At 29.2% G+C, this 27,750-nt stretch overlaps 9 protein-coding genes across 9 annotated transcripts in view; 5 read left to right on the forward strand and 4 right to left on the reverse strand.

Moving 5' to 3' along the window:
- Positions 1 to 506: 506 nt before the first annotated feature.
- Positions 507 to 4,416, reverse strand: LOC128958967 (TOM1-like protein 2). Its single transcript, XM_054304937.1, has 6 exons — positions 4,163 to 4,416; positions 3,988 to 4,072; positions 3,806 to 3,890; positions 1,911 to 2,039; positions 824 to 1,687; positions 507 to 742 (listed from the first exon to the last, which is right to left on the reverse strand). The coding sequence occupies exons 1-6, from the start codon at positions 4,224 to 4,226 to the stop codon at positions 572 to 574; spliced, it is 1,398 nt and encodes a 465-aa protein (XP_054160912.1). The 5' UTR covers positions 4,227 to 4,416; the 3' UTR covers positions 507 to 571.
- A 1,881-nt stretch (positions 4,417 to 6,297) lies between these two features.
- Positions 6,298 to 8,766, forward strand: LOC128958420 (outer dense fiber protein 3-like). Its single transcript, XM_054304272.1, has 7 exons — positions 6,298 to 6,354; positions 6,682 to 6,762; positions 6,843 to 6,912; positions 7,707 to 7,796; positions 7,929 to 8,116; positions 8,215 to 8,382; positions 8,592 to 8,766. Exons 1-7 carry the CDS (start codon positions 6,343 to 6,345, stop codon positions 8,664 to 8,666), a joined length of 684 nt encoding a protein of 227 aa, XP_054160247.1. The 5' UTR covers positions 6,298 to 6,342; the 3' UTR covers positions 8,667 to 8,766.
- Positions 8,767 to 9,051: 285 nt separating this feature from the next.
- LOC128957302 (ADP-ribosylation factor GTPase-activating protein 2-like) lies at positions 9,052 to 11,661 on the reverse strand. The gene is made up of 7 exons (XM_054303039.1): positions 11,403 to 11,661; positions 11,030 to 11,221; positions 10,540 to 10,965; positions 9,721 to 10,298; positions 9,521 to 9,665; positions 9,213 to 9,440; positions 9,052 to 9,146 (listed from the first exon to the last, which is right to left on the reverse strand). Exons 1-7 carry the CDS (start codon positions 11,487 to 11,489, stop codon positions 9,126 to 9,128), a joined length of 1,677 nt encoding a protein of 558 aa, XP_054159014.1. The 5' UTR covers positions 11,490 to 11,661; the 3' UTR covers positions 9,052 to 9,125.
- A 1,086-nt stretch (positions 11,662 to 12,747) lies between these two features.
- LOC128958768 (ubiquitin-conjugating enzyme E2 S-like) lies at positions 12,748 to 14,288 on the reverse strand. The gene is made up of 5 exons (XM_054304693.1): positions 13,800 to 14,288; positions 13,575 to 13,728; positions 13,299 to 13,489; positions 13,161 to 13,233; positions 12,748 to 13,092 (listed from the first exon to the last, which is right to left on the reverse strand). Exons 1-5 carry the CDS (start codon positions 13,806 to 13,808, stop codon positions 12,803 to 12,805), a joined length of 717 nt encoding a protein of 238 aa, XP_054160668.1. The 5' UTR covers positions 13,809 to 14,288; the 3' UTR covers positions 12,748 to 12,802.
- Positions 14,289 to 14,765: 477 nt separating this feature from the next.
- Positions 14,766 to 17,206, forward strand: LOC128958767 (ADP-ribosylation factor-binding protein GGA3-like). Its single transcript, XM_054304692.1, has 5 exons — positions 14,766 to 14,941; positions 15,015 to 15,175; positions 15,250 to 15,348; positions 15,412 to 16,773; positions 16,849 to 17,206. Exons 1-5 carry the CDS (start codon positions 14,905 to 14,907, stop codon positions 17,071 to 17,073), a joined length of 1,884 nt encoding a protein of 627 aa, XP_054160667.1. The 5' UTR covers positions 14,766 to 14,904; the 3' UTR covers positions 17,074 to 17,206.
- A 1,743-nt stretch (positions 17,207 to 18,949) lies between these two features.
- On the forward strand, positions 18,950 to 20,878 carry LOC128957819 (fringe glycosyltransferase-like). Its single transcript, XM_054303634.1, has 5 exons — positions 18,950 to 19,195; positions 19,298 to 19,447; positions 19,534 to 19,582; positions 20,249 to 20,291; positions 20,368 to 20,878. Exons 1-5 carry the CDS (start codon positions 18,950 to 18,952, stop codon positions 20,876 to 20,878), a joined length of 999 nt encoding a protein of 332 aa, XP_054159609.1.
- Positions 20,879 to 21,340: 462 nt separating this feature from the next.
- LOC128958941 (E3 ubiquitin-protein ligase CHIP-like) lies at positions 21,341 to 23,012 on the forward strand. The gene is made up of 4 exons (XM_054304907.1): positions 21,341 to 21,818; positions 21,895 to 22,093; positions 22,162 to 22,478; positions 22,541 to 23,012. Exons 1-4 carry the CDS (start codon positions 21,717 to 21,719, stop codon positions 22,781 to 22,783), a joined length of 861 nt encoding a protein of 286 aa, XP_054160882.1. The 5' UTR covers positions 21,341 to 21,716; the 3' UTR covers positions 22,784 to 23,012.
- A 130-nt stretch (positions 23,013 to 23,142) lies between these two features.
- Positions 23,143 to 25,176, reverse strand: LOC128957483 (THO complex subunit 4-like). The gene is made up of 6 exons (XM_054303249.1): positions 24,622 to 25,176; positions 24,435 to 24,558; positions 24,210 to 24,371; positions 23,856 to 24,102; positions 23,465 to 23,519; positions 23,143 to 23,385 (listed from the first exon to the last, which is right to left on the reverse strand). Exons 1-6 carry the CDS (start codon positions 24,853 to 24,855, stop codon positions 23,380 to 23,382), a joined length of 828 nt encoding a protein of 275 aa, XP_054159224.1. The 5' UTR covers positions 24,856 to 25,176; the 3' UTR covers positions 23,143 to 23,379.
- A 76-nt stretch (positions 25,177 to 25,252) lies between these two features.
- The window catches only part of LOC128957820 (N-alpha-acetyltransferase 35, NatC auxiliary subunit-like), a 2,902-nt gene continuing 404 nt past the window's right edge, over positions 25,253 to 27,750 (forward strand). Inside the window, exons 1-3 of the mRNA XM_054303635.1 lie at positions 25,253 to 25,651; positions 25,770 to 27,371; positions 27,470 to 27,750. The exon at positions 27,470 to 27,750 is cut by the window's right edge and continues 102 nt beyond it. Of these exons, the coding sequence (XP_054159610.1) occupies positions 25,564 to 25,651; positions 25,770 to 27,371; positions 27,470 to 27,750 (1,971 nt within the window). The 5' untranslated portion in view covers positions 25,253 to 25,563. The remainder of the gene's footprint in view (positions 25,652 to 25,769; positions 27,372 to 27,469) is intronic.

The following is a 27,750-nucleotide window of genomic DNA, read 5'->3' on the forward strand; positions in this document are numbered from 1 at the left end:
AATGATATATAATTAGGCGATTAAATCACTAGAAAAAGATACTTTAAATATATAGTTTACTGTTATTTACTGTAATAAACATTAATCTTAAGTTTAATATTTTTTTTAAAATTGAAAGCCTTTTATACTGTTATCTTAAGGACTTTTTTACACAATTGATATATATTTTTATAAGTATTGGATAACAAAATCACGATTTTTTAAAAAGATTATTAATAATAAATGTCTGTTCAATGCGCTCACCAAATGATAAAAATAATTTCAATTAGTAAAACAAAACAAAAAAAAATCTTCATCCATAACAATTAAAAATAAAAATATATTTTGCTTAAAATAATAATAATAAATATATAAAATTTTATATAAATATATTTAAGATATATAAGCTAACAAATAATAATAATAAACAAATTGAAATTATTTGTAAAGGTAAATAAACAATCACTATTTCTCATTTGTTATATATATATAACTTATCAATACTGAAATATAGGAATTGATATATAATTATAATTTAAATTATTATAATAATTAGTTATAAGCGTAATGTAAGCAAATCATAATTATTAAGCTATAAAAGATTTTTATCATCAGGTTTTGGTTGATCAGTGTTTGGTTTTGGCGGCTGTTTCTCAACGGCTGCCGCTCTCTCGGCTAAGAACCTGTCGAACTCATTGCCAGCAATTGCCGGCTCATCTTCGAGCCATTTCTCTATTTCGTCGAATTCTTGTTCGTGTGGGACCTAAATATTATTTATTTTATTTTATTTACGGGTAATTAATTTTTATCATATATTTTTTAATTAGATTTTAATTTTAAATACCTGTGCTGTACTCAAGTCACTAATGTTATTGTCCTTATTGGTTGTCGATCTCGACTGAGCGAAAGCGTCAAAGTCTAGATCACCAGTAGCTGATTCCACCGGTTTGGAAGCGGCTGCGCTAATACCACTCAATTGAATATCCGCCAAACGACTCGTCACACCTGCAGTTGAATCATCGGTAGAGTCAAAATCAATTAAAGTTGGTTCCGATGGTTGTTGTGGTGCCTGTTGTGCTCTATTAGTGGGAGACTGTAGTTGGGGTTTGTGTTTCTTGGCGTGTCTCTCGTAACGCAAAAATAGATTATTTAATTCGTCGTTAACTCTCAACAACTCATTGGTCACCTCTTCATTGGCTACTCGTTCAATGAGCTCAACAATTCGGGTCTGCATTGTCTGACACGTGGCGTTCAAGTCGGACAACAATTGCCAGTCGTCGTTATGTTCGCTTCCGGGCGTCAATTCAGTTAGCATTTCATTGAAAACTTTCATATTTGACTGAACGATATCGAGTTCACTCCTTAACTTTGCCAACTGTTCCGGAGTCAATTGCATCGGTCCTTGAATGGCACGTCTAGTAGTTGGCATCGTCTTCGGGTGGGATTGGGAAACACCCGAAGCACTTCCACCCGTTGCAGTACTTAGTGGTGTATTGACAGCGTGAGCACCTGTCGATGCAAATGCTTCTGAATTGTTAGATGTCGCCGATTTGGTTCTTTGAGGAGTATGTATGGGAGGCATAGCCTCAGTGTCTATCGCTGGGAATTCAATGCCTTTACTCTTGAGTTCGCTATAGACTTGTACTACTCCTTGGAGATCAGGTTGTCCTCTAAATGCATGCGCCCAACTCTGAATTAAACTTAATACCTATCAATAGACAGTATAATAGTCATCAAATAGCATCAGTAATCCGATTAAAGAAAATCATTCATATTTTATATAAAGTATATATTTGGAGTAATTCAATGTTACTCTCAATGTAATCATTTATATGAATTAATGTATTAAAAAAATATTGCTAAAAATAATTAATCAATAAATTGTATAAATTAAACTCAAAATTATTAAATCAATTTGAATGCAATCCAACCTTTTCCTGAACATTAGTCGGCGGATCGTTCTTAGGGCCGATAAGTTTGACTAATTCCTGAACAAAGTCTTTATTTGTAACCAAAATGTGAAATCTTTTGCCACAATTCTTAACACAAGCTTCAAGAACCTACAAGAAGTTATTACAAAATCCAAAAATAATTAATAAATTTATTAAATTTTTAATTTAACAAAAAAGCAAATATATATTAATAATAATAACAACACTGTATTTAGTAGATTCTGTAGATTTCAACACTTGAAAACTTCAACAACAAAATGACGACAACTCCTTAAGAGGTGTCTTATAATCTTAAAAATTTTATGCACTAATTATTGTTCACAAAGATTATTAACTTTTCACTCATGAAAATACATAAACAAATGAGTTTAATAAACTTTTTTTCTTTCAATGTCTTTAGACAATACTAAATGACCTAAATTTTCATAAATAACATTATTATTACTCAAACGGTAATSTATTTGTCATTAACTGAATTATTAAATAGAAATTCAATTTCTATTTTAATAAACATTTAAATTACTCTATTATAAGACTATTGTCATAACTATATAGTCATTAGTGTAAAAATAGTTGACACCTAATACAGTACAATACATGTCATAAATTTAACTCATTTCAAGTTTAAGTCCAAACATTTAGTATTTTTTTATAAGACAATTAAAGCTATAATTTACAACATATTTATTGTTTAAAATGATTAATATATAATTAAATCTATGACTATTTGTTATATACAAAATTTGTATTATTTATCTGTGTAATTAGTTAATATTAATATTTTATAGTAAATATCAAACACACAATGACTGATATGAAATTGCTAAGCAATAGTTTTTTATAAATAAATATTTGACATCAATTAATATATTATAATAATTAAAACTTTAGTTGTTAATAAAATTAAAGATTAATAATCAACAAAATAAATTCATTTTGATAGCCCATCAATAATAAATTGATGCACTTATACTGTGTATAAGTTATATATATGTATTGTTTATTAAGTTAGTTTTATGCATAATTATGTTAGATAATAAAGCTTATGTAATCATATTTTTAACAATTTGTTAATTTACCGGTAATTTCTTTTTGCTTGATTTCATTTGTATAATTCAAGTGTTAAAAAACATGTTTTGCGATTCAACCGAAAAAACAAACCACTTTTTATTTAGTACAGTAAAAAATATTTAATGATTTATTAATTAAATGAGGTATTAATTTGTTAATTAGTTTGTTAATAGTTATAATATCGTTATTATATAATCAGTAAATTTTAATATAATTATAAATAGTATCTAACTCTCTATACACATATCGATGACTATAATATTTAATCTAATTTAAAATAACCATAAAATTATTATTATTTTTTAAATATTTTAAAGTTAATTACTTTTTAAGTTTTAACCATTAATAAGAATGCATCTAATAATAAGACTAAACTATTTATATTTATTTTATATAATAATAATAATAATAATTGCAATATTAAAGCCAAAAAAATGACGGGAAATTTGTAATCCCTGTTCATTGATTGATTGATTGATTGCATTTACGCGACTAATGATGTGATAATAAAAGACAACAAACAATATATATATAAAAATAATTTACTGTCAATAAACACAACAAAACTAATCATTGATTGTAAACTCAGGTAAACATGAATTGCAAGTAATGCATGAAATATTTGGAGAAAAAAATCTAACCATTTATTGGTTATATTAAATGATATGACAATTATATATAAATATAAATCATTGATTAATAGCTCAATGATATACAGCATAATTAATATATATATCATATAACTTCATATAATAATTATCTATTGTTTTTTTCAATGTGAAGATCAAATTGTTGTCACTTACGATAAGTGTGAACATAACGACCGTAAAGTTTTTACCGGAGCTCTGCTGTAATCGCTTTTTGATGGCACGCACGGCATCCCGGGGACTGTCCATCGGATAGATTAGATAAGAGGATCAGTTTTAAGAGAAAACAAAAAAAAAACATAAATTTCTGCCACCAATTGGACAGTCGTTAGCCATACCCTTCGTCGGTATCGTTAATGTGGTCACATATTTCCATATTTAGCGCCCAGTTTTCCGAGTCGAGTGAAGCATCGGTTGCCTGTTCTGAGAGAATGGACAGATATGCGGTCACACCGTTAGTATTACCGTTATTATCAATGGTTGTCAAACACACACAACAAAATGATTTTTTACCGATTTTTTGGCCGACACTCGTTGAAAACGGATTACCACTGAATCTCTGTAACAGTTCAGCCATTGATTTCGTTTAAATTTATAGATATTTTACACACAATTCAATTGAATCATCAAATCTGATGGCAAACTATTGGCTAAAATAGTACTCAATTGACAACAATTGTTAACACATTCACTCAATAAATAATATTCACTACAAAAACAATTTTGTTTATTATTTTGTCATTTAATGCAATGATTCACACATTTTAGGGACCATTAGTTCATTGCATTTGATTGATTTTTTTGCTGGTGTTTATCGTTATATTCTGTTATATAATTTATATCTATTGTAATCTATTGTATATTTTTACAGTTATAATGTACAGCATATTAGTATATACTGTATTAATAAAACGCTAATCAAATGTTATGCTAAACTATACAATAATAATTATTATTTAAATAATATCAAAATAATAGATGAAAATTTATTTTATTTTATAATTCAAGCTATATATATTTATATTTCTATTTAAATTAATTATGGTTATAAAACTAATTATTTTATTTATTTTATATAATATATAGAAATATATTTTTTATTCTAAAWATATATATATATATATATATACTRTATATACGATATGTCTAAATATAAATGTTATATATTTTGATAAATTATTTGTGAATATGAAAATTGGTTATATAAGCGATGATTTAATAAAATTAATAATTGAAAGTCGGATTTCACTTGTTTGACAGTCATTGTGTCTCACATAAAGTTTTTGCAGTCTTTCATGTTTTTCAATCTATATATAATGTTTATATCATTTTATTTTTTAAATATTACACTTTAATTTCAATTAATCAAATTTTTTCAAAATATTTTCTACTAAATTTAACTAAACTAAAATTATTTGCAACAATTATTGTTAATATGTTTAAATTAGTATATAATGCAATATATTGCATTTTAAAAATTTATTTTAATAAATTCTCTTATTCATTATACAAACAGTAATATTTTTAATATGTATTTAATTGTAAAAATTATTTCTATTTATTAGTTTTTTTTTGGTGGTAAAGATGAGATTATATTATTAATTTTTAATTATTTATTACATTTAAGAAAATTTTTAATTATTATAAACTTTAATTTAAAAACCATGCCTTAGGTAATACATTTAGAATTTTATATAAATCATCAAATACTAAAATATAATTTTTACTGTATATGGTTATGGCTTAAAATAAATTATTTATAGATTTTATATCATAAACAGTGTTTGAGTACATAATAATCAGTTTATTTATGTTTTCAAAAAATATTCGTTTTATAATATGTATCAATAATTAGTTTTTCAAACAGTTTTAACAACATTTTCATAAAGTTGACAAAACTTAGTAAATACTACTAAATTATTTAATATATAATCTTAATAAATATTGATGTCTATCACTAGTAAACTAAATTATACAATAGTTATCAATAATAAACAATTTTTAAGACTAATTACTAATCAATGACATACAGTTAGATAAATAATAATTTTTACAAATTAAATTCAATTTTTGAACCATTTATTTGAATAAAATAAAAATCTAATGACAAATAACTGATGTTTTACAAGTTTTTTTCAAAATAATACAAATACTAAAAACATATAACTATTAAAATTTTTAATAAGACCACTTGAAAAAATTAGTTGTTACAAAGTTTTTTATTTGTGTAAATGTTTGCTTAAAAAATTATTAATGAAATAAACAAATAGGAAATTTTTTATGAATTAAATAAATACAGTGTTTTATAAAACAGCATATTATTTGCGATATACGTTAGTAGAGCGTAGGCTTTAAAATTTTTGAATAAAACGCCCAAAACTTTTTTTTTGATGAAAAAACTATATTATAAATTATATATAATATTACTGATTCACAGACACCTTCAACAAACCTGTGTACAGACTATATAGTATAGGTATGACTGATTGGGAGACCATAAAAGTAATCGACAGTTCCATCCAATTGAGTACTCGGCCTCTAATATGGGCTCATTATATCTAACATATAGTTTAAACATCTAAACTTTATGGAGAGTTTAGTTTTTAAATTTCATTTTGATGTTTAACTAATTGTAAAACTTTACCTACAAAATAGTAATAATAATAAATATAGTGATTTTTACTCTAAATTCAATGCCTTCAAAAGTAAGTATTAATTTTAAATTTAGATATATATTAAATATTTTTGTTTATGCAATTAAGTGCCATTATATAATTTTTATATATTAAAAATTGCATAGACATCTAAACTATTAAATTTGGTTACTTTCAACATATCTTGTTGTTTGCTTTAATTTTAATTACTTTGCTGGATATTTTAAATTATTATGTGTTTATGTATATATATACAGTATATAATTAATAAAAAAGATATAATTTTAGACAAATTTTGCACAATTTATATAAAAATCATATTTTTATACAAATAATATTTTTTTATTAATTCTATATTTGATTTATTTGTGCAATTAGTTTGTTAACGGAAACGGTTGTCGTATTCATGATAATCAAAGAAAGGATTATTTGCAACAATTTCCGGTGACAACGACTAAAGTAAATATTATATATTTATATAATTTTTTTTATACTCAAATAATTAAATTTATATTTATATAATTTGATGATAACTATAGAGGAGAGGTCCGATAGCGGCCGAGTTTTCGAGTCCCGGTCCCGCTATTGTATTGTTGCCCTCAACTTTTGGTTAGTATTCAAATTTAATAATTTATACTAACATTACTGTATTATTATAATTACTGTAAAATTATTGTAATACTATATTATTAGTAGTATTGTTATTATTACTATATTTTCTAAATAAATATACAAAAAACAAAAGTAAATTCTTTTCAAACAATAGATCAATTAAAAGTTTGATGTTTTTATTAATAACATTGACATCAAATAAAAATATATTTATATATTTACTGTATTATTATTTGTATGATTTGTTTAAATAAAACCGAAAGTCATAACAAATAAGACCTTAGGATTCCTTTTATGGACAGTTAGATAAATATGAGTTTCAAATCACAGAATTAATACAATAAAACCGGTTTCACTGTTTTTTAAGCTTAAAGACCCCATTCATAGCAATCCAATGAATAGATTTTGATTTATTATAATATATACTATACTTTAATTATTTACTTTTTCACATATCATATGACATATAAATTATATAAGATAATTATCGGCCAATTAAATACAAAATATATATTATTATTTTAAAAAATAAAAAGCATTTAATACAAAACATATATTAAATATTAAAACCATATAATTTGCGGCATTTATCAAAATCTTTAATCACCAGTCATTTTAACAGCAAATACTTGATAAACATCATTGTTTGCCTAATTTTTTATTACTAAAACCTAATTAATTAAATGTTAATTTATTTAATCATTAAAATAAAAATCACASTCAGTAAAAATAATTTATATATGAATTTTTTAATTATTCAAATAAAATTGATTGTTTAATCTGATAATTAGGTTCAAATAGTAGAGATGCCCGGAAAAAGACATCTCCAGCCTATACTTTTGGTGCAAAACAAAAAGAAAAAAGAGATATTATGACACCAGGTCTGTCAGTTTGGTTAACATATCTATTAAATTAGAGACATAATTCAAAAGTGTAGAATATTCTGTAAATTTATCAGTAATATATGAATTAATTTTTTAAAAGGATAATTGTATTATTTAAAAAATATTAAGGTCCGGGAGAATACACTGTTCAAGGAGTTACCCGAATCGGTAAAGATTGGACACCAGCGGCTTTTGTGGGCGCAAAAATCAAAGATCCCGAACCATTCAATACTCCATCGCCGACACAGTATTCACCAGAAAAAAGTATTTATAATGCAAAGGGAAAACAGGCGCCCAGTTATTCATTTGGTTTTAAAGTTTGTCTCATTTTGTATCTAACTTTTATATGATATAATATTAAGTATTTATTTATATAATTAATAAATACCGATACATATTATTGCCATTAAATCAGCCAAAAGATATACAATCAGATATAACGCCGTCGCCCACGGCTTATAACATTCCCGAAGCCGAGGCCTACAAAATTCAAAAGCAACCGATGTATTCGTTTAGACCGAGAATAGAAATGCCCGGCGATAAGACACCAAAACCGGGACCCGCAGACTATAATACCGAAAAGGTTTGCTAATATCAAACTATTTTATTAATATATTTTTTAAAATCAGTATATAAAACCTATAAAACCATTTTGAGTTTATATTAAGATTGCTTCTACAGTATAATGAGAAAAAATACCGTTAATATAAATTTATGATATAATATCACATTAAAAAAATCCATTTTAATTTCTAATAYACATTTACAACAAATTGCTATAATTGTTTGAAGGTATGGATCGATAAGACAAACTCACCGAACGTGTCGTTTGGATGTAAGTACTCTCCCCATGCAATGAGCTTTTGATTGGGACAAACAAATTGGATGACTACCGGTATATCAACATTTTAATTGATTATATTATTATTATAATTTGGACCAATTTTTCAACGTTTCCTATATATATATATATATATATAATATATACATTTAATACTAGTTGATTACTAATATACACACATTTCATCAAAAAAACAAATTAAAATATTTATAAAAATATTTTTTTTATTATTAATATCCTTTGCGTGAGTTCAACACTTTAAGGCATTGATTTAATTATAAACTTTACATGTACTTTTTTTATTATTATTAAATATTTACATAAATTTATTAGCAATAATTATGTTTTATAAAAAAGACAATTACTCCAAACTTTTATTACAAATGGAAATTAGAAAAAACGCAACACTTGTTTTTAAAAAATTATATAATTTATATATTTTTTTGTTCAATAAAAAAAACCTACACTTAATATTATAACATCATTTAATAACCACCGTATTTATCCTAAAATTAAAAAAAAAGATTTTTAAGATTAWTTTCAGTAAAAATAGTTTTTTAAAAGATATAAACCTGTATCGATGACATCACATTAGAGGCTAAATTAGACAATTTTCCGGCCACTTGTGTGACACCATCGCGGACACCCTCTTTGATATCGTATAGATTGGGTGCATTGAAATTAGAATACGACGAAGAAGACGAAGACTTAGAGCTCTGTGGAGTGTTTCGGTTAAAATAGTCATCACTACTGATACTATTAGATCCACTGAAACGGTTCATAGTTGTCCGCTGTTCGTACTATTATTTTTTCGATAAATAAAAAATTCACTTTTTTAGTAAACCAATTCAACCTAAAATCAAATTAAAGTCGTGTTTACTTCAGATTCTCGTTGACCACCAAAAAACTGATCCGAAGAAATGCCTTTTGCGTTACCAAACTTTTTCTGTGCATCGCTTCCATAGGAATCAGTGGTCGGTGTCTTAACTTTTTCAGATGTTTGTCTCGGTTTTTGTTCTGAGCTTCTATTAATTAAAAAAAAAACAATTAATATAAAAATAAATAACAAAATACGAATACCTCGAGTGCTCAAAATCTATGGTTTCGATTGTGTCTAAAATGTCAGGTTTTTTCTCAACTGGTTTATCAAATTCACTCCAGAAATCGTCGACAGAATAGTCGTCTCTTGATTTATATTCACTTCTACCAAACGGAGTGTCTTTATATTTTGGAGGACCGGATGAGAAGCCCATTTCCAACATTAACATATCCTTTTCCAACTCTTTCGTTCGCGAATTTTTTGATGAAGATGTCGGGTTCGGTATCTGTTCAATGGTTTGCATATCGGAAACGGCTGAATGTGAAATACCGGAGCTTTTGGTTCGAGTGTTACTAAAACCCATTCCTAGTCTTTCCAATTGATTTGCTTTGTTTGGATCAATACTTCGCATTTTTTCTTCCGTTTGTTTTTGTCTTTCACTCAGGTCTTCATATGCCAACCGAATAGATTCAATTCTATCGATGGTTTCCTCTTCAGTCAAAGGTTTATCATTTTTCCCGATATTATCTTTGATTTCATCAGCTTTATTGGCCTCTTCTTCAATTTTTTTGAAATCAATAACTGCTTTTTGAGCGCCCAATCCTTTCCTGGCGCCCAACTATAGACAAAATTAATAGCAAAATATAAATAAAATATTATAAAACATTTTCAACATTTGTATGAAATATTCTATGAAAAAACCTTATTTTAACTAAAGTTAATTCTCAAACATATTTCAGATTTACTTTTGCAGTGATTATAGGAAAATGAAATCTATTTTTAAGTAAATAATGACTTCATTTGCAAGCGACCTGCGATTTAACTCATGGTATATAACTTAATAATAATAAGATAATTACCCCTTTCTTAACGGTCGGCTTTTTGGTGCCAATAATAGATGGTTTATAATCCTTAGACAAGTTTACATTGTTAGCTGAAACAAGACTAACAGTTGGTCCGGCAGTTCCATCGGTAGTCATCGGAGGTGTTTGTTGAGATTTAATCGATGAATAACTGGAATGGCTTTGTTGTTTAGGCACTGATTCAACTTTTTCATGTTCTGTCCAAAAATCGGTAGACGAAGATGAGGAGGAATTATCTGCTGACGTAGTATTAGCCGAACTATTTGTGGCACCACTGGTGGGCAAATCAAGACAATGGCCGTACATTTTGAGACTATTGGCCACCGTTTGGTTTAATTTGTCGCGATATAGTTGTGCGGCACGACTCGTATACTTTTGTTGGGAGTCTTTTGTCGTACAGTTGTGTTCATTAAAAAACTGAGTCTAAATGTACCGAAAAAATCATTATTTATGTGTTGGAAGTTATGGATTATCGATTAATACTAACGGCTGAAGCATTTCCGCCACATTGCATGGCACGCAACTGAGCCCACGTCCATTTCGTGTCCAATTCGGATGACCGCACAAACGATATGTGGACACCGAGACCGCGGTGAACAGCTGAACAGTCGATACAAATGAAAACGCCGTACGTAATGGACACCCACGACGGTATACGGGCGCCGCAGTCGAAGCACGACTGAAAACAATTACAAGACATTCAAATTTTAGGTGATTTTTGTTATCAATCAAAAAAACATATCATCGGATCAATTGTTAATACAATGACGTGGCCTTCAAAAAACCACGAGATTTTATTTTTGATGTCAATCAAACTGATCATCATATCATTGACCACTTAATTATCATAATAATCATACCTTATTGCATGTGTTTGACTTCAATTTTGTGAAAACAGTGGTTAAGTCTTCTTTTGATGGCTTACTATCTGATGACTGGTTGGCCATTGTTTTGATGATATGTGTGTTCAATATAAACACTAAGTGTTTGACTCAATCACTGATAACTCAATGAATATTATAAAACCCAATGCTTTCCATACATTCAATGTATTATTAAATACTGTACTGAATATGACTGACGTGTTTAGAGATGCGACCGGTTTTCATATACATGTATTAAATGTATTTAATAATACTCGACATTATTGTACTATTAATTTGTATATTAGACCACAAAACCGAAAACCAAATATAATATATTAATAATTTATATAAAAACCGAAACCCAACTCAACTATTATACACAACCTATAGTATAGGTCCTATACTCATATATTAATCAGATTTAGGGTTAGGTTAGGTTAGGACAGGTTTTATACATTAAAACACTGATAGTTAGCTATGATTATAAAACAAGTCTATTAAGACAAAAATAACCAGGGTTATATTTATAATATTTATATTATTATTTGAGGTATGATTTACCCAAACTATTATAATATTTGTTTCATTTTTTAAAAACACATTAGTCTTACAGATCCAGTAATAACTAAAAAAATTAGATTAAAATGTCTCTCTTTTAGTGGTCAGTTAGAGATCGGTGAATAAGGAATCGACAGAATAATGTCCAGAATTTCAAATTATTAAATGTTATAAATTGTAATAAAATATTTAAAAATTTTTATTTTGATAAAATCACTATTTTTTATTGAAATTTAAGACACAATTATAAGAGTAGGGAAATAAAAATATAAATATACAAAAGTTAGCTTAAATAATAAAAAACAGAAATCATATTTATTTTTTAAATATATATACTGTATATATGATAAACCAATTAAATAATAATTTATATTTGAAAATGTTTGTGTCAACAAAAAAATCAATAATAGATATTTTAAATAAATATATACTGTATTTTTATATTTAGCGTAAAATGTTATACATATTATTTTAAATAGTAGTATACTGTATATCATATATTTATAATAAAATTTCCACACTTACAATATAATATAAGTGTATGCTTTTTAAAAATATTTGCAAACTAAACCTCTTATATAAATACAAAACATAATACAATATATAATATTGTTATATATTAACTCAAATATAAACTTATTATTATTTTGATGCATACAATATCATTCACACACAGAATATATCAGTTAAATATGTGTTTACCGTATATGTCTATAGAACCGAAATTGCATTTTTTTTTATTTAAAAAAAATCATTTTACTTAAAAAAAATTTGAACTTTTCATATAATTATTACTAAAATTTAGTTATTAAATAATTAATTAAAAGAAACTTATTTTACAATCTCTTTAGTGTCCGTTTCTTATCTTTTAAATTAGTTTTTTGTTTCTGTGTTAATGTTGTCGACGACCCAATAGGTTTGGTCACACTTTTATCATTGGCGTGTCGTTTGAGTATAGGTTCGGCCGAACTCTCTTCGGCACCATTTTCGCCCAATCGTCGAACGGAATCTGATTTACTACAACACGGATTCGGGTGATCGCTGTCATAATCAGCGGTTTTTGGCTGCTTTGAGGCATGTATTTCGGTCATCATCTTAGCTCTCATACAGTAATCGTCGTAATGCTCTATCATTCAGAAAATACCAAATTGTCATTAATTTGCCAAAAAAGTTAACTTTAACTGTCTATCAAACCTAATAGCATTTTGCCGGCCTCTGAATTGAGTGCAGATTCGGGATTCGGAACAATTAGAAGACACTTAATGGTCTAAATAATAATAATAATCAATTAATTTATTAAAATTATTATAAACTTATTAATAATAATAATACCAGAAGAATGTGTTTAATTCCTAAATCTGATTTCCAATCTTTTTTAAGTGTATTCACACATATCTCTCCATTTCTCGACACATTTGGATGAAATATTTTTGTCAGAAAAAAACCTTTTGGCGGTGACATCGGGAAGTCTTTCGGTAAAACCATTTTCAAACGAAATGAGCCGCCAAAGTATGGCGTACAGGCTATCGGGGTATTGAATAAATAATATGAAAAAAACAATACAATTATCAAACATGTAATTATAAAATTAAAACTTTAAGACAATACCGGGTCCGTCAATAATGGCCTGAATATCGGAAATGTCTTCTTCATTTAGTATCACACGAATCCCTTCCAACGGCTTTTGTGTTAAATGAGTCAACTCTTTGGACACCTGACGGATCACTTGTGGTGATAGGTTTTCAACATTAGATGATGTTTGCTATTAAATAATGTAATTAATTTCACTCATAATCATCCATACAATCAGTGGCCAAAACCAATCACACTTACCGATGACATCGCTTGAGTTGTGATGAGACAATCGGTGCAATAAAAAAGATAACGACGATTACAATTGTAATCAATTGTTATTAATTTTGACTGAAAATTAATGGTTAGACTAAAGTCTTATTAATTAGTCGTTTAAATCTTTTACAATACGACTAATCCTTGTTTACACCGACGGCAATGTCCACTAAAATCAATGGTCAATGAGTTCAACGTTTCTATCAATTGATTAACATTTAGAGTCAATGAATGAATGAATGAATGAATGAATAACTCAATGACTGGAATCTCAATGCAATGATTGGAGACTTGACTCCAATCACTCAATTGACCGCCGATTCCAACGATTTTTTTATTTGGCAAACGATTGACTCTTTTGTTGCATTAATGGCAACATTGGCTCTCATTGGCTGTCAGTGTCTGATATGGCCTTTCATTCAAATTTTTAAATGTACTCAACATTTGAGTCAATACACACACATTCATCCAAACAAATACAACGTTACTAAACATACATTACATTTGCGACGCAATCCCTTCCAAGCATTTATTATCAAACGATACAGTAATATCTCATTATAAAAACATTTAAAAAAATTTTTTTTACAAATATTTAATACTGTAGTAAATTTAATTGACAACAAAACTAAACATGTTAAATTTAGAAAATTATTTGCAAATTTTCTATAATAATTTTTTAATTATCATAAAAATAATATATAATAATTTAAGTAAAAATGATCATGCTTAATTTTCTTTTAAATTATACTATTTTTTCATAGTCCAGGAATATTCAAATACCTATCATATATATACAGTATATTCAATATATATTTGTTTTTAAAAAACATTGATTTTGAAGAATATTTCGAAATATTTTTTTTGCAATAATATTCTGTAATATTCTATAAAAACATTAATTGAAGAAAAATTGTAAAAATTTTCTCATAAATTAATTTATAAATGTTTTGTAACACTGTTTGCGTATGAATTGGTGTTTACGTAAACATTGGGATAAAAAGTAGTGATCCGACAAAACTAGTCATCAATTATTTGGATCAGTTGTGCGACAATTAAATTGACATTTTGCGGGTCATTACGGGTTACGATGGCTGAAGAGGACAATCGTTTGGACGTATATTTAGGTTTGTATTGCCAGTGATTGTCATCTGATTTTTGGTTTGAAGATATTAAAAATATTTTGGGGTTTTTTCACAGCAAAGTCTACAAATCCATTGAACGATAACATCGATGAAGAACTATTGACCGGATTGTGCGCCGCCATCAATGACCGACCCGACGGACCACAGGTTGCACTGAGATATTTGGCGCATAAGATTCAGTCACCTCAAGAAATTGAAGCATTGCATTCATTGAACGTATGGATCAACTATTTTTTGTTATCAATTATTGTGTTTTTTCTGAAATTTTATTTTTATTATTATTATTATAGCTTTTGGCAAAACTGATTACAGTTTGTGGTCACCGATTGACTGACGAAATCGGAAAATTTCGTTTTCTAAATGAAGTTATTAAAGTTGTTTCTCCAAAGGTTTTAAAAAAAATTGTTGCCATCGATGGATATAATCTGATAGTTTGTAATATTTTTGTTTAGTATTTGGCTCACAGAACACCACCGAAAGTGAAACAACGTGTGGTTGAGTTGATGTTCCTCTGGAGTCTTGAGCTAAAAGAAATGCCCAAAATCTTTGAAGCGTATCAGATGCTAAAGAAACAGCAAATTGTTTCCGAAGACCCCACTTATATAATACCAAACTATAAGCCGCCGACTCCGCCACTTCCGCGACCAAAGGACGAGATATTTGACGACGAAAAAAACGCTGAGTTACTGCAAAAACTACTTAAAAGTGGTAAACCGGGAGATCTGGAAGCAGCCAATCAATTGATCAAATTGATGGCCAAAGAATCGGATAAACGAATGGATCTGAAGTCGAGGTTTGAATCGGAAATAGAAATCGTTTACAACAACGCAAATGTTTTGTCGGATATGTTATCGTTTTATTCACCAAATGATAGTTCAGTCGAAGAGAAGGATCTGATGAAAGAATTGTTTGAAAGTTGTGAAAAATTACGAATTCGTTTGTTTAAATTGGCCAACGAGTTGTCCGATGACGACCCGAATATGACCAGACTTTTTAACGCCAACGACGAGTTAACTAAAGCTATCAATGCATACAAACAAATGTTGGGAATTGTTTCGACTGACGACTCTAAGAATTTAATGACTAAATCAAATCAAATAAATCTTTTAGATATACCATCATCAACAACAACAACAACAACAAACAAGACGTCAATTATTGATAATATATTGAATGACGTGGAACTACTTGATGATCACTTTATTTCTTTGAGCTCCAAGAATAACAATAAATGTAATACAAATACTTTGAATGATTTACAAGAATTGAGAGATATATTCTCTGTTAAGAATAATAATGAATTGTCTTCGACTAATCATTCCATATTAAATGACGTATTACTTCCACAACCGATTGCACCATCAAATTCAACAAACATAGTCAGCGATTGTGATAAACGACGCAAATCTGGTCAAAAATTAGCTTTCGATGAATTGGATCACTTGAGTCAATCATTATTAAAAAGCAATCTTTTAAGTGATGAATTCAAATACAAGAACAAAGAACCATCGAAGTCGTTAAATGAATTACAAAGAATTCAGTCAAATGCACGAAACATTAATGACAACAAAGAGTGCGATAAAAATATGATAAATGGATCGGTTATGCCTTTGACTGATATTAATGTCTCACTCGACTCTATTAAACCGAGTGATACCAAACCCATAACACTTTATGATAAAAATAAAGTTCAAGTCATTCTCTATTTGGCATCTAATTCGCCGCGAAGTGATGTCAATGTATTTGTGATAACCATTATTAGTACCAATTCATCTCCAGTTTCTAAAATAAACTTTTTAGCGGCTGTTCCTAAGGTACAYAATCTTTTATATGCGAAATATATATACAATTTAAATAATTATTATTTWTAATATTAACCAATATTTCAGTCAATGCGAGTCAAACTTCAAGCTATGTTTCCGAGCAATAGTCTGCCGGCATTTCAGGCATTCATATCACCGACACTTATAACACAAGTCATGTTAATTGCAAGAGATGTACACAAACAGGAAAAAGTGAGACTTAAATATAAGTTATCGTATAATATAGACAATGAAAACCACAATGAAATCGGAGAAATTGATAGTTTACTCGACAATTATGGCAAAAGTTGATTTGATTTCTTAATTTTTATTATAATTATTTATACACTATATTTAACAGTATTTTGTTTCTAATTGTTTAATCATAATTTAAATCTCAATTTGTTTACTATGAATATTAGGGAGTATTTTTTTATTAAAAAAAAGGTTTGTAAAAGAACCCGGTAATTAATTTATAATTTTGTATTTATTTAATGATTTTTTATTATTTATATTTTATGAATTATTTTTTTATATTTTGCGAATTTATTATTTATGATTTTTTTTTWATAATATTAAAAATATATTTACAAAATTTCCCAATAAAAATCAGTCAAATTAGTAAGTATTATCTTTAATTTAAGCAATGTATAAATTTTATATACTATAAAACTAAGTCATATTGCAATTTAATTAAAATATAAATATTTTAATATAAAAATATTATAGTGTTTAGGACAATTATTAATGATAATTATATTTGATCAATAAATTATTATTAAAAAAATATAATGTATTTTGTTAATTTATTATTATTAATACATATCTAATTACTACAATAAAATTTTTGTTACATACTATCAAATGGCATAAATAAATCTGAAATTTCAATTTGCTTGATATTAGCTTTTATACTATATATCTCATATTATATGATATATGTATAAATTTAAAGTTTTACGAAAATTCTATACTATAAGAACTAAAATTACTGTTTACAATATAATAGTTAACATTTAATATATTTGTTAAAATATTTTTTTTAGGCAATCAATTACTAATATATAATTAATACAAACGAAAAAATAATACAGAATGCATAGTAAACAGTTAATTGATTCATAATTATAGTTAACTTTGCAAATTACCAGAAATACTTATTAATTACTTAGCAATGTTAAAACTGTTCCTGGTAATTTGTTAAGTTAACTATAATTATGAATCAATTAAGTAAAGTTTACAATATGCTCATAGATTTTAAGCTATTTTTCATAAGTAAATTAAAWTTAATAATTAGTTTATTAACTTTTCATAATAATATAGTTATCTGTAAATATTCAATAAATATATTAATATTTAATGTGCTAAATTTTAATTACATTTTAACTATACAGTAAGCGATTGGATGATTGTAATAATTTTTTAACCTTGATAAATTGAGATCTGCTATTTAATATTTGATAAAATTAATATTTATTGAAATTAATTAATTATATATAAAATTTATTCAATAATAATGAATATTTCTCTATTATTTGTGTATAAAACTTTTTTATTGTATTCACACATTGCATGCATAGATATTATTAATATCTGGGCTACAGTGCAGTTAAATTACAATACTGTGGTATATATGCTATTGAATTAACTGTAAAGCAAGTGGTTGTGTGTGTGTTGAGTGTGAAGAGCAGGTGAAAAAAGTTTAGGAGAGTATAGCTATTGAATGACTACAGTATATACTGTACTGTAGATGGAGAAGGAATGTATGGCTTCACAAATGACTGCACAATAGATTTACTCTCAATACTAATACTAGAGATTCCTTGACATTCAGAGATTGGTCTTTCCAAGAGAGCAACTCCTCCTTAGACTTATTCAAAGATAGAGAAGCACTTTGTATGCCCAGTGCTGGAGGGGATGTTCTATACAAGAGTGTCTGTGATGGCTGACACTGTGACACTTGTTTAACCACTTTTTGTTGTATATGTCATTACATGGTTTCTTAGATGTAATTAACAAATATTTGTAAATATTGTGATTGTTTATAATCACACATTCAGTGCCTTAGAAAACACACACAATGTTTGACTGAATCAAACGAATCCGTTATTCATTTTTAATCAAATTAAGTGCCAAACCGTAAGTGCCTTACAAAGTGATGCCTTAAAAAAGCAAAAGTTTGCTAACAATGGGAATCAGGGCCTCAAAGTTGGCCCAAAAAATAGTTTTGATGGCATTTGGCGTATGCTATGCATTCATACTATTTATATGGCTTTCATCCATCAATACACTAACTTTGACACAATCCGGTGGCCAGTGGTCATCGGATCAGCTAAATACTGGTCATCAACGGCGCAATAGTTTCAGTGGCTATCAGGAGAGAGCCGCCCGATCTATATTTGAGGCCAGAGATAGCAGTGTCCAAAAAGCATCCGTAGATTATTTTAATAGCAATAATATATTAGGCAATAGTAATAATAAAATTTTCGATAAAGATAGTAATAATAATATTAATAATTATTATAATAAATTAAATAATAATAATAATAATGTAAATAATAATAAAAATTTGTCGCCGAAGACAACACTCAATGATATATTCATAAGCGTTAAGACAACTAAAAAATTTCACACAACAAGACTGGAAAGTATACTCAAGACATGGTTCAAGTTGGCTAACAATCAGGTATAGGATTTTTGACTGTTTTTCAAGAAAAATAAAATTTAATTAAATAATTAATCGCTTATTTATTATTTTATTGAATTTAAAAGACCTATTTCTTTACTGATGCCGAAGATATCAAATATAACAACAAAACAGGTGATTATTATTTTTATTTAATTGTTATATATAGTCGTATATTTAATATATTATGACTTTTACTATAACTAATATAGTAGCTTAGATTAGTTTGAAATTATAATTAATGATTAAAYTAGCAAATAATTATAAATAGATAATTATTAAAAACGATATATTATAGTTACATAGAATACATTAGTAGCTTWAAAAAAATATTTCTCATAATTATAATAAGAAAAAATTGGCTGAAATTTACGACAGTAGTAATGTATGATTTTTTGAATACAATTATCCGGTAAATTATAAACTATTCGGGTTAATAAATAATAAATATATGATCATTAGATAATTTATAACAATACAAAAGTAAACATTTGATAGAAATTTRAAATTAACCCTAAAATTTCTATAAAAGTTATTAGATATTGACTGTGTAATGATGTAAATAAAATATAWTACAAAAGTTTATTTGTTTGATATTAAATTTACATTAAAAATATCTCACTTACGGTATATTAAAAATTTCAATAATAAATAAATAAGATTAAATGTAATAATTTCAGTTAATTTTAATTGAAATTTTTAAGTTTATAAAAACAAATTAAAAAAACTATTTAGCACTTTATATGCTATGATAATTGAAAATCATAATTAACTAATCAATACTCGTTTATCATTGAATAGGCGGACATCTGATTAATACCAACTGTTCGTCATCTCATAACAGGTTAGAAATTTTTTTTTCAATAATTCAATCATATGTTTAACAAACTGATCCTAAATGTGATCTCTTGTGTGATTAGGAGAGCGTTGTGTTGCAAAATGAGTGTAGAGTTCGACACATTCATCGATAGCAATAAGCGATGGTTTTGTCACTTGGATGACGACAACTATCTAAATGTTCCTCAATTGGTACGACTGTTGGAAAACTATAGTCCACTACAGGACTGGTATTTGGGTAAACCAAGTATACGACAGCCGCTTCAGATTGTCAGTCGCGATGGCAAACAAGATAACATATCCTTCTGGTTTGCCACCGGCGGTGCGGGTTTTTGTATCAGCCGATCGTTGGCTCTAAAAATGGTTCCGTTGGCCAGCGGCGGCAAATTCATCAGCATTGGTGAYCAAATACGATTGCCCGATGACGTGACCATCGGCTATATAGTCGAACGATTGCTCAACAAAAAGCTTACTGTTGTCGATGGTCTGCATTCACACTTGGAGGCCATCAAAGTGGTCAATCGGGACCAACTGCGGCGAGTCATTACTTTGAGTTATTCTCAAATGTCTAACATTGATATCAATACTCTTTAATAATAATAAACTTATTATTTAATCAAAAAATTATATAAAAATTATATTTATATCATAGACTAAAAGTTTATATTTTAATAAGTAATTATAATTTCATCATATATTGTATATTAAATCATATCATATATATATTTTTAAAAATTTGTAACCACTTGTTATATTTAACCACTTGTTGACCTAATCATCAAAATAATAATAATAAAAATGATCATGTCACAAAATTACCAATGTCAATTAACTTTATTTATGATATTTGACCAGGTTCATTGGGCCACAAATACATTATATATCATTTATATTGTTAAATATAACAGACTTTATGAATAGTTGATTTGTTTTCGTCATTGCATTGAATATTATAACAAAATAATTGGGTTTTTATTAATAAGTAAATAACAAAACAATAGATTTCATGTAATAATAATAATAAGAAAAAAATGTTTTTATTTTATAACTAATAATTGAATTAATAGTCAATTAATTGAATGAAATGACATTAAATTTATAGTTTATTTATAGTTGTGTTTGATTTGAAATACCAATGCATACAACACTTTCATCCATTGATATCATCAACAGCTGATCCTAATTGAAGACAGTGTCCTCTAATCAAATTCATGTCAATTACTCGTCTTCTTCATTGAGAGAGACGTCGACAACAAAGACAACAACAAAAACACGTCTTGAGGTTTCACTAATCGTTGAATCGATTGATTTGTTTGGTCTGTTTTGGTGATTATCACCGTTAAAGACATCGAAACTGTTTCGCTTAAGGAATTTCGGACACTCGAAGAGCGGACGTAAGAGTTGCCAAACGAACCAAAAGACTGGATCTGATATGAAGCACGAGTTGAGTGCTTTCCAACTCAAAGACGAGGGAAACAAATACTATCTGAACCACAAATATGAAGAGGCCATCAACAGCTATACGCGAGCCATAGTATGTGAAATCAATCAATTGGTTCTTCCGATTGACATAACATTACTAATTGTGTTGTCATTAATTTCAACGATAGGTCCGCAACCCATCTGTTCCGACATTCTTTACGAACCGAGCTCTCTGTTACCTAAAGCTCTGTCAGTGGGAACAGTCCTTTCAAGACTGTCGCCGAGCTTTAGAAATGGAGCCAAATCTAATCAAAGGACACTTTTTCTTAGGCCAATCACTGTTAGAAATGGATCACTTCGATGATGCCATCAAACACTTACAAAGAGGTTTGGTGTTATTTTTTTAGGATAACTTAAAAGTTTGTGTTAATTGATACAAATATCTTAATATAAAGCACACGATTTGGCAAAAGAGCAGAAATTGAATTTTGGCGATGAAATCACTTACCAGTTAAGGATTGCCAGAAAAAAGAAGTTTAATGTTATCGAAGAGAAAAGGATTAAAGAGGAGATCGAATTACAGACATATTTGCAAACTTTAATTCAATTGGATAAAGAAAAACAGTTAAACAAACTTAAAGATGAAGTCGACAACAATGCTATTAGTGAGGAACAGACTGCACAAGAACTCAAACGAATGATAATCTCGACAACTGATCAGCGATTAGATGAATTAAATTCAATGTTTGCAACACTTGATGACAGGCGAAAGGTATGATAGTAATTATCATCTGATGGCGGATATAATTTTAACCATTTCGTTGTCACAAATAGAAACGTGAAGTTCCTGATTACTTGTGCGGCAAAATTAGTTTCGAAATAATGCGCGACCCAGTGGTCACTCCCAGTGGCATTACATATGATAGGAAAGATATCGAAGAGCATCTTCAACGAGTCGGCCACTTTGATCCGGTCACCAGGACATCATTGACCTCCGAACAATTGACTCCCAATTTGGCAATGAAAGAAGTAATCGATCAGTTCTTATTAGAGAACGAATGGGCCAATGATTACTGATATTTAACACAAAAAAAATTATCTTTAAAATTGCTATTTTAAACAATTTGTTTGTAATTTTTAATTTCCGTTTGGACTTACGGTGCCTTTTATTTTTGTTTTACACAAATTGATTTAAAATGCATTTATTTCTTTTGACAACTTCTTTGAATCAAAATATATTGTATTATTGGCTTCTTCTGTATAATACTATCGATTACTCTTTACATTTCCAAACAAACAAAAAAATCGATGAAAAAAATATAATTCTATTTATTAATAATTTATTATTTCTAATTAAATGTGATTTAATGCTTAATATATATAAATAAATATGTTATATATATACAAATAATAAAATGCAATTTATGTTTAAAATATTATTAACGTTTTATTTTTTTATATTTTAAAATCTGTAAAAATTACAGCGAAATAGTGTCTGTGTGTGTATGTGTTGTAAACACGGTCTGAATTTTACTTAATTAAACAATAATTAATAAAAACAATGTCTATAGTATACAAACAAAATTATAATTAAATGAGCAAAAAATAAGTCAATAATATTTTTTTGGGTGATTTGGGTTTCAATGTTGTGATGAAAAAACAATAATAATAATTCACATCTAAATTATATTACCGGTAAGATATAATAAAAAATATATAAATACATGATTACCGGTTAGTTTATTAATCTAATCAAACCTTGTTGCTGTAGGCATCCAATTCAGCATCCAGTTCCTCAGCAGTGGGTACTTTCCTTTTAAGTGAAAAAATTGATAATAAAAAATTATACATTTGAACTGTACGGTAGGTGAAAATAAAGTAGATAAAATAGATTATACAGTACTACATATTAATTAAGTTTTTAATTAGATTTTTCAAAATTAGCTATAAGTTATAAAAGCATTAATTATAAATTTTAATATACAATGTATAATAATTTATAACAGATTCAAGTGAGCAAAATAATTACAGTAAATAACACAGAATTAAATTGTGCACAAAGTTATTATCGGTAAATAAATAAACAATAATTATTTTACAGCAAATGTTTAGACAAAAAAAGCGAAAAAATTAAGTAAAAGATGCAAACTTTTGTCCTCCTCTTTGTCCACCACGACCTCCTCCTCCTCCTCCTCGACCACTTGTTCCTCTTCGTAAAACTCGACCACCGCCGCCGCGTCCGCCACCACCTCCTCCACCACTTCTGCTAAAACTTCTGTTGTTGTTACCTCCACGGCCTCTATTTCCAACTGGTGCTCCAATTCTGGAACTGATATTACCGGTTCTTTGTGTGGTAGTGTCGTTGTTGACCATTAGCTGAATTTTCATCGCTCGGCCTAATTTGGAAGAACAAGAGCTGGCATTCGATTCGTTTCATTGATTGACTGCACTTTCAACGCCATTGATAGTGCCGTTTTAAAAATCATTGTCTCTTAATCTTTACCATCGAGTGGCACTCCATTGTACTGTTCCATAGCTTTCATGGCTTCTGATTTGCGCTCAAATACGACATCAGCGGTTCCTAATGATCTGCCCGATCGATCATAATGTATGGCAGCTTTTCGGAGATTTCCGAATTCGGCAAATAGTTCCTGAATATCAGCGTCTGTATCGACACAACGATTATAATTGACGTTCAGATGMACAACATCTTAAAAGTTGTCATTACCTGTAACACCAAACTCGAGATTTGAGACCATAAGATGTGCGCTGGCGTTGGAGGCAGTCGTCAACTTCTTGAGACCTGAGTTGTCAAACATGTCGTGTTGCCAACGGTCTGGGATTTGATTAGGCTTTTGAAACATTCAGATATTAATCATTCGGTATTTTTAAAGATTTAATAAATTATTTAATACCCGACTGTAAGGCTGTTGTCGGCTACGAGTTCTTAGGTTTCGTTGCGGACCTCCGCCACCGATTCCTCTTTGAGCTCCTCCGCCACCTCTTTGACCGCCTCTTTGTGTGCCTCCTCTCTGTGGACCACCTCTTCGGGCGCCACCGCCGGCCTGTCCTCCCCTTCGAGTCTTTCCGGTACTAATTTTGTCGCGTTTGATGATATCATCCAAAGACATGTCTATCTTATCGGCCATTGTTTGCTAAAATCTTCTCAAACCGTATACCACTTGAAAACAAACACACAATTGATTGAAATAACACACAAAAAAACGTGTCTTCAAAATAAATGTCGACAATCGGATCAAACAAAGTGATGATAAGTTTGATTGCAATAGTGATTGCAGTCGTATTCAACGATTCAGTGGTCGTCTTCGGCAATCAGGTCTGCGATCAACAAAAACAATGAATCAGTCGTTAAGATAGCGATTGTTTGCGGCAAATGTCGGACACAACCAATGGGTGCGCACTTCAAGACATATACACAACATATACGACACAAATGACGTCTATTTTGTTGATTAGTCGACAATAACCACAAATCCTATCATTTTGTTTGTCTTTTCTCTCTCTTTCTCTGTTGTCGTCATTGATGACCAAAACTCGTCAGTCGTTTTCATTGCTTTTATATTATTTTAATACCGGTTTTGATGTGAGAGTCGAGAGTGGATCCACTCGTTTGTTACCAAAACAAACAATCCCTCCAAGACTTTTGTCTCACATTTGTTTTATTTATTTATTTTTATTCAGTTTTTTATCCGAAAATTCTGATCCGAAGAAGACCTCCCGTCTGAAAGAGTGGGCCACAAATTGTCCGCAATTATTGCATCTCAAGACATGTCAAACATTGACACTAAATTGGCGTTCATTTGACGATCACTTGTGGACGAACATCGGTGACCGCAATGGACTCGAATCGGAGCGCATTTGTCGGCCAAGATGTGTGCTTCAACTGGACTGATGTGACCAAAGATTTTTGGGAATCGACTGAAGGCAAGTAGTGATTATTTTTGGTGATCTCATGTCTGTCTGTGTTGTCATGTCTTGTGTCCACTTATTTGATGTAACAAACAGTTGATGATTTAACTCATCTGATTGACCACTGATTTAGAGCTCAAATGCGGACAACTATTGCACGACGAATTGTTCGGTCTTTTCGAGGCCATGTCGGCCATAGAGATGATGGATCCCAAAATGGACGCCGGAATGGTCTCCAATCAGACCAATAAAAAAGTTTTAAATTTTGAACAATCAATCAAAGCCAACAAAATCAAGTTAAAGGACTTCACATTAGAGGAACAGTTGGGTATCATAGACGAGACACTGTCTACTTTGATCACGTGGTTTGAAGGACATTCATTAGCTCAGACTGTCTTTATTAACCTTTATCTCCACAATCCGTCACTGATTATTGACAAAACACTTCGTTTCTTCTGCAAAATTGTTCTGAAATTAATTGATTCAATTCGAGAATTTGTCTCAAAAGCTCAAGTCTTTGAAGAAGAAGACTTTCAACCCGTTGTTTACGGCTATAATTTGGCCAATGATTTAAGTGACTCAAAGGCCTGTTCTATCATTAGAGAAGTGGACGAAGAGTTGTCTAAAAAGACAAAATTACTTCAAAAATCTTTGGATAAAAATACAGAATCTGAGAGCAATAAACAAGACGTTGAGTGTCATCGACTTACTTGTGGTCTTCATAATCGAATCAAATTCTTTAGGTATTTGTTTCAAACATTATACTCATTAAAGAAGGCTTCATACCTGAAGACAGCAAATCGTAAATCTAATGCAAATATTGATAAACAGCTCTCAGAAGATATTGAAAAATACTTAAACCATTGCAGTGAATCACTTCTCATTTGGCGACAAACCATCGATTGTGGAATCAAACCAGAATCAGGTATCACTAGTGGACATAAAGCTGATTATCCGACAATTGTTGGCTTTGAGCCATTGGTTAATCAGCGACTACTTCCGCCCACATTTCCTCGCTATACGAGAATGAAGAGCCGTTTAGAGGCGTTAGAGTTCTCGGAACAACTGATCCAACGACTGAAACGTGTGACCAAAATTTATGAGTGTTCATCATATGAGATGGCATTGGCCTTCTTCAACCACTTTAGCCAAAACATTCCCAACTCATGTGTGCTCTCTCGCTCCATACTTCAGGTTCTTTATTTACCGCAACCGAGTCTCGTGTTTGGAACCAGTCATTTGGCACAAGTGGTGCGCGACTCGTGTAAACAGTTCATAAAACCGCCGTCTCTTTGTACTAAAAGCGCCTTAATTAACAACAATTCAACCGCTTATTTATTTTTGGACAACTTCTTTCATCACGCCGTCAGACCGATGGCCACATTAACTCAGATTTGTGGACACAATAGGGCCCGACAAAGGGAAAAGTTGGCACAAATTCTCGAAGAGCTAACCACTCTACAGGATGAGGCCGATAGAGTAGACAACTATTTGAATGTAATTACACAGAATAGCGATCCGCCGACCAGTCATATCGGTTACTATACTTCTTGGGTTTTGTATCATATCCTCCGAACTATGACTCAATATCTGTTGTCTGGTTTCGAGTTAGAGCTCTATTCCTTACATGAATACCAATACATGTTTTGGTATTTATATGAGTTCCTCTATGGTTGGATTGTGTCAACACTTAACAGAGCCAGCAATTTGATTCTTGAACAAGAAGCTTTGGCCGGTTAGCTATTTAGTTATTTAACATTTATGGTTACAGTTAACAGTTGTAGCTATTGTTTATTAAAGGCTTACTTAGTTATCGATATTTATTTTCTTCAGATCAAATACAACAGCAAACAAAAGGAAAAAGTAAGAAAATTCGGCCAAAGAAACGWAAACAAAGACCTCATTATCAGGAGATACTTATTTATCAGTCATTACAACATCTGAATAATGGCTTCTATAAAGCCATTTGTGGCTTTAAAAATGATGGCAAACTTCCGACACCTCAATCAGCATTAAATACCGAAGAAATTCGTTATGAACACCGATTTATGCCGTTCCGCAGCGTTATAGCTCCGCCACCCGTCCCTTATATTCAATATAAAGATATGACTAGA

Source organism: Oppia nitens, unplaced genomic scaffold, assembly GCF_028296485.1.
Source record: "Oppia nitens isolate AA-2021 unplaced genomic scaffold, nextdenovo-longstitch-racon4-pilon3 scaffold3_pilon_pilon_pilon, whole genome shotgun sequence".
NCBI lineage: Eukaryota > Metazoa > Arthropoda > Arachnida > Sarcoptiformes > Oppiidae > Oppia > Oppia nitens.

Excerpts from the sequence above, each read along its gene's own strand:
- LOC128958967 (XM_054304937.1), bottom strand. The coding sequence starts at position 4,226 with ATGGCTGAACTGTTACAGAGATTCAGTGGTAATCCGTTTTCAACGAGT. Across the intron at positions 2,040-3,805 it reads TCGTTATGTTCACACTTATC|GTTCTTGAAGCTTGTGTTAA; the intron begins GTAAGTGACAAC and ends AACTTCTTGTAG. Across the intron at positions 743-823 it reads GTGACTTGAGTACAGCACAG|GTCCCACACGAACAAGAATT; the intron begins GTATTTAAAATT and ends AATAATATTTAG.
- LOC128958420 (XM_054304272.1), top strand. Across the intron at positions 7,797-7,928 it reads AAGAGATATTATGACACCAG|GTCCGGGAGAATACACTGTT; the intron begins GTCTGTCAGTTT and ends AAAAATATTAAG. Across the intron at positions 8,383-8,591 it reads CAGACTATAATACCGAAAAG|GTATGGATCGATAAGACAAA; the intron begins GTTTGCTAATAT and ends AATTGTTTGAAG.
- LOC128957302 (XM_054303039.1), bottom strand. The coding sequence starts at position 11,489 with ATGGCCAACCAGTCATCAGATAGTAAGCCATCAAAAGAAGACTTAACC. Across the intron at positions 10,299-10,539 it reads AGCCGACCGTTAAGAAAGGG|TTGGGCGCCAGGAAAGGATT; the intron begins GTAATTATCTTA and ends TTTTGTCTATAG. Across the intron at positions 9,147-9,212 it reads ATGTGATGTCATCGATACAG|GATAAATACGGTGGTTATTA; the intron begins GTTTATATCTTT and ends TTTTAATTTTAG.
- LOC128958768 (XM_054304693.1), bottom strand. Across the intron at positions 13,234-13,298 it reads GAATTAAACACATTCTTCTG|ACCATTAAGTGTCTTCTAAT; the intron begins GTATTATTATTA and ends ATTATTATTTAG. Across the intron at positions 13,093-13,160 it reads GGCCGGCAAAATGCTATTAG|AGCATTACGACGATTACTGT; the intron begins GTTTGATAGACA and ends TCTGAATGATAG.
- LOC128958767 (XM_054304692.1), top strand. The coding sequence starts at position 14,905 with ATGGCTGAAGAGGACAATCGTTTGGACGTATATTTAG. Across the intron at positions 15,176-15,249 it reads AAGCATTGCATTCATTGAAC|CTTTTGGCAAAACTGATTAC; the intron begins GTATGGATCAAC and ends TTATTATTATAG. Across the intron at positions 15,349-15,411 it reads TTAAAGTTGTTTCTCCAAAG|TATTTGGCTCACAGAACACC; the intron begins GTTTTAAAAAAA and ends ATTTTTGTTTAG.
- LOC128958941 (XM_054304907.1), top strand. The coding sequence starts at position 21,717 with ATGAAGCACGAGTTGAGTGCTTTCCAACTCAAAGACGAGGGAAACAAA. Across the intron at positions 21,819-21,894 it reads ACAGCTATACGCGAGCCATA|GTCCGCAACCCATCTGTTCC; the intron begins GTATGTGAAATC and ends TTTCAACGATAG. Across the intron at positions 22,479-22,540 it reads CACTTGATGACAGGCGAAAG|AAACGTGAAGTTCCTGATTA; the intron begins GTATGATAGTAA and ends TGTCACAAATAG.
- LOC128957483 (XM_054303249.1), bottom strand. The coding sequence starts at position 24,855 with ATGGCCGATAAGATAGACATGTCTTTGGATGATATCATCAAACGCGAC. Across the intron at positions 24,559-24,621 it reads GACAACAGCCTTACAGTCGG|CCTAATCAAATCCCAGACCG; the intron begins GTATTAAATAAT and ends ATGTTTCAAAAG. Across the intron at positions 24,372-24,434 it reads TCTCGAGTTTGGTGTTACAG|ACGCTGATATTCAGGAACTA; the intron begins GTAATGACAACT and ends GTGTCGATACAG.